This window comes from Phalaenopsis equestris, unplaced genomic scaffold (assembly GCF_001263595.1).
Source record: "Phalaenopsis equestris unplaced genomic scaffold, ASM126359v1 Scaffold000319, whole genome shotgun sequence".
NCBI lineage: Eukaryota > Viridiplantae > Streptophyta > Magnoliopsida > Asparagales > Orchidaceae > Phalaenopsis > Phalaenopsis equestris.
Genome location: NW_018164761.1, coordinates 13,094 through 18,118, shown reverse-complemented (window position 1 = coordinate 18,118; position 5,025 = coordinate 13,094). Strand labels below are relative to the sequence as shown.

Below are 5,025 nucleotides of genomic sequence, written 5' to 3'. Positions count from 1 at the left end.
ACGCAACTCACTTCTGGCGCATGGGACCGGTTCATTACAATAAAATGAGGATCATCTAACCTTCCTTACATGGATTTATCACCTTCTTGTGAGAGGACCGCTCCTAACTGACCAAGTACTATTTATGTGCCTTTGTTGTGTTTAGGTTTTAGTTTTGTCGTGTTTTTATTAAGGACAACCGTCTGGATCCCTGTGTTCCCTTCTAGGGTCGTATCCAATGGTCGAGTGGTGCTCCGACTGTATTTTGTTCCAAGGTGGTTATTTATCCTTCCCCACTCGCATCCCTCAAGCTTTGATGCCACACATTCCTCATCGCTCCGGGCAGTGCTGACAGCAGCACTTTTGTTGTTCTTCCTGTAGTTCCTCATTGTCCAGCTATCCTCCATGTTGTTGCACCCTCGGGACAACCCTCCTTTTGTTGTCTCGTAGTCTCACGCCTTCTCCACACTATCGCCAGCATTCCCCCTCGTTGTCGCCACTGCCTTGAACAGTCGTTCCAGACTGTTTTGCTTGTTCACGCTGCCCAAAATTATCTCCAGTGCCTCCTAGCTGCTTTCCAGCCCATCATCCTTGTTGTCATCGCCCACAACAACCCACCTTCTCATTTTTGTAGCAGTTTCTCACCTTCCCTTTCCTGCCACTATCTTTCCCTTGTTGTCGCCCCACAATCCAGCTTTCCAAACCTCCAAAAGACCACCTCCACCATGGGATACAAACCTAGTTGAGCGTGGTATTTGTTGTTTTCTAACTCCTTGTGTTGGTTGTAACCAAATATTAGTTTTTTAAGTAATAATATTAGTTAACTTATTGTTGTTTGGATTAACTCTGGTATCATTTGGTATAAGAGCTAGACTTTAGCCCCATCTTAAGGTTTCTAGTATCTACCAATACCCAACTCTATCTCCACTCAAAACCCTTTCCTTTCCTGATTTTTTCAAACCGAGTTAAAAAATTTTGTTTCCGACCCTACAACACCCCTACACACCCTTCCACTGCCGCTTATGAGAAATTCAGAAAGAGATGATTAGGAACTTACCATGGAAGAGGTGCAGTGGGAAATCCTTCAACTCTAACAAAGACTTACCGCCTTTAAAAGGATATAATCCGGAAAAATAACTCAGATAAAATGATGACTTATCAGATCAAAAAAAAAAGGAGTGAATCTCTTCCACCAAGTGGATTTCAGGGATAAATAACCACTACTTTGAAGATTTAACATGAAATATCTGAGCAGCAAGTATCTTGATGTAAAGGTGGATTTGTCATATTTTGATGGTCAATTAAGTCTGGAAAAGGTCATTGAGTGGCTCCAGACAATGAAATGTGTATTTGAGTACCAGGGCATCCCACTGGGCATAATGGTGAAACTAGTTATCAGCAGGTTAAAGAAAATTGCATCTCAGTGATGGGAGAACTTGAAGATTTTTCTACAGCGAGAAGGAAAGAGTAAAAATACTATCAAGTCTAAGATAAAACGAGAAATGAATATACAAAGCAAAATTACCACAAAAGAAGATATTGTGATGAAAAAAGAAGGAAAAGAAGTGAGATTTGAAGTAAAATACAAAGAAAAAGAAAAAACGTCCACTACTAATGACGACAAACATCAAGTTATAACCAAATAAATTCAATAATTCTCAATAATAAAAAAAGAATCAAATTAAAGAAGGTTACAAGATGAAACAGAAAGTAAAAAACAGAACCTCTCTTATGTACAATTACATTGAATCCAACTCGGAGGTTGAGTCAAACATCGTTGGGCAGTCTGTTATTCCCTAGAAGATATCTCTAGAAAAGTATAATGCAAAAGATGGAACAATGGATATGGAAGGAAAAAGTTGAAACTATCAGCATATGAAAAGATCAACCAATGTGTCTAATTTATCTTTCCCAAATCCTCTACATCCCTCTCGCTTTGCTGCCACATATTCCTTGATGCAGGCCACCCTGACAAGACCCTTTTTGTTGTACTTCCTGCAGATCCACGCTGAACAGCCATCCTCCATGTTGTCGCACCCTTGGAACAACCCTCTTTTGTTGTCTCGAAGTCCCATGCCCTCCCCGTTGCTATCGTCGTCATTCCCCCTCACTGTTGCAGCCCTGAACAGCTATTCCAGATTGTTTTGCTAATGTTCCCACCACCCAAAACCATTCCTCGAACCGCTTTATTGTTGTCCAGCCCTTATCCTCGCTGCCACAACCCAAAACAAACCACTTTCTCGTTGTTCCGATAGTTTCTTGCCTTCTCTTTATTGCCACTATCGTCCCCTTGTTGTCGCCTCACGCAGCCTTCCAAACAACTAACCGACCACCTCCCCTATGGGATACCAACCTAGTTGAGTGTTGTGTATGTTGTTTTTTCATTTCCTTGTGTTGATTGTAACCACCTATTGACTTTTTCGGTAATAATATTTGTTTGGGTTAACTCTGGTACCACTAAAACTAGAAATAAATTTAAGCATCTTTGGTTATGTTTGTTTTGTTTCTGTTTTGTTTTTTGTTTTATTTTTAGTTTAATTTTATGGTCTTATTTTCACTTAAAACAAAAATATGTTTGAAAAAAAATATTGCTTGATAATTCCCCTTGAGCTTATACTATAAGACTTTGATTTTCAGCATTTGACTTTAGCTTAGATGTTTAACTAAAGATACTTATAATTTTAATTTTTTCTTTTAATTCACAATGCAATCTTGAAGTTACATCTTAACATCAAACGACCACACTACATTTAATCCTCTAGTAATTTCCATGCATCATAAAAATTATTAAAAATTTCAATTTGCAAGATTACATTTGAAGATAGTCTTGTAAATTAAATATTTACATGATGTTCTTTTATTTTTCTAGTAAGTTTTAAAACATTTATCAAATAATTCATATTTTGAATTTTTAGTGCTTATATTGAAACAATCATTATATTTACTAATAAATTGTAAACTAATGTGGTTTAAATTTGATTTATTATACCCAGGAGAACTCTTGTTAGTAAAAAAGTTGCTTCATTCTATACTTTGTGCGTGGAAACAAAAAGAAACTCTTGCACATTGTGTTTCACTTAACACTCACGAGAGCTCTAGTTTAATTAGATTATTAAATTATTATTATTATTATTATTATTATTATTATTATTATTATTATTATTATTATTATTATTGTTATTATTATTAGTATATATACATCCCATGAGAGCTCTAGTTAGCAATAGTGTTGCTTTATTCTATGTTTTGTGCGTAGAAACAAAAAGGAACTCTTGCACTTTGTGCTTCACCTAACACTTTAAAAACACTAAATACAATCGGAAATTTCACATGCTGCCTAAATAAAAACATAACCTTCCTACAAAATTGACCTTTGAGTTGGACACACAGCCATACAGGTAGTGCTTCCACATCCAAACATTTGCTAAGGAACCAAGACATGCCATGCATGTAGTACAAAATTCCAGGAACAATCAAAGAAACGGACCTCCATAAATCAATTTCAATTTGAAAATTTTAACATGATGACAACCAGTACCTCTCAAGTGTTTGGTTCTTCCTCAGCTGCATGCGAGAAAAATTCAAATGCCAAGCAAGCTTATCAGGATACCAAGGCAAAGGTCTAATAGCTTCAACTTCATGGTCATCACTAGTCTGTAGAGATGCACAAAAGTAGAATTAAATACTCTTTGAAATAAATGAAAGTAGAGATGCATTAGAACTCCAGAAGTTGAACAAGGAATCAATGAAAGCGAAGGATGGATACCTCAGCGTCAAGAGATTTCATGAACTCATTTTCTAATTGCGACCGAATATCCTCAAAAAATTGGCCACTGTAGAAGAAAATGAAGAGCCTAACTTCAATTGTGAACTGGTCAGCTAAAATAGCAATGCACATTTACGAGCCAAGAAATCCATACATTCTGAATACCGGATAGTGATAGTAGAGAGGAAATATTTAAGAAATCATGATTTTAAAAAATTTTGTTGGATGAAAATAAATAGAAAAAGCTAAGATTGACAAAAATATAGAGGCAACATCAATCAACTCATTCCAAAACACAACATATTATGCAAGAACAATGCATAAAGATTCTAATATACTGATTGTAATGCTTTTAAGTGTAAAAAAACAAAAGCAAAACCTATCTATTAAATAAGTTTGTTTTCTAGCTTAAAGTTCTTCCATTCGTGCCTATTGGAATTCAAAAACATATGCCTTGGTATGCAATACCCATGATGGGCTAACATTTTCAGTTAGGACTTGTGGTGGTGGTTGGATAGATTATTAACTTTATTTTAGATTGGCATTAAGAATCTCATTCATCCTTGTTGAGTGTTGCATATAGTTTTAAACCTATGCTGCACAAATTTTACTTCGCTTATATCCAAGTTACCTTCAGTTTAGCTCTTCTTACTTCTAAATTTAAACAAGCATCACAAATAGTCATATTGGCAGTTCTTCTACCCTTCATTATGTACGACTAAAGTAATTAGTCTATTTCCACTACCTTATCTTCAATAGAAGTTATCGATTCAAAGGAAAGACAAGAAATAATTGTAAGAGGAAATCATCAACATAATTCGCCTTCTCCTAACAATTTGGAGCTGGTTTTATCAATCCTTATGCTCCAGTCATTCTTGTTTAGCACGCTACTAATCGTTTTAAATATATTAATATGGAACTATATGATTTAAATTTCTTGGCATAAATTTTATCGTTTGGTTTACATCATTTTTTCCCTCTCAACCTTTACACTTCAATTTTATCGGCGATCTTATTAATGCATCTTTTACCTTGAGCTTTCATAAAAGTCATCATTCACAAATTGCTCACATTCAGCTAATTAAGAAGCTCACATTCAATTCACTTTTTCTGGTAAGCTGATATTGACTAGTTACTTTGAGCTTATTTTCTTAACAAGTCAAACTCAAACAAAGCCTTGTTCCATAATTTTCAGGTTTATACATACATGTGTGTGCGCAAGCACAAGTAGATATATGCATGTAGATTTATGTATATATATATATACATACATATATATA

The 5,025-nt window shown here is 35.3% G+C and overlaps 1 protein-coding gene across 1 annotated transcript in view; it reads right to left on the bottom strand.

Annotated features, from left to right (window-relative positions):
• Nucleotides 1–5,025, bottom strand: part of LOC110025636 (tRNA (cytosine(34)-C(5))-methyltransferase-like) — a 71,180-nt gene that overhangs the window by 53,114 nt on the left and 13,041 nt on the right. Inside the window, 2 exon segments of the mRNA XM_020726216.1 lie at nucleotides 3,518–3,633; nucleotides 3,746–3,812. Of these exon segments, the coding sequence (XP_020581875.1) occupies nucleotides 3,518–3,633; nucleotides 3,746–3,812 (183 nt within the window).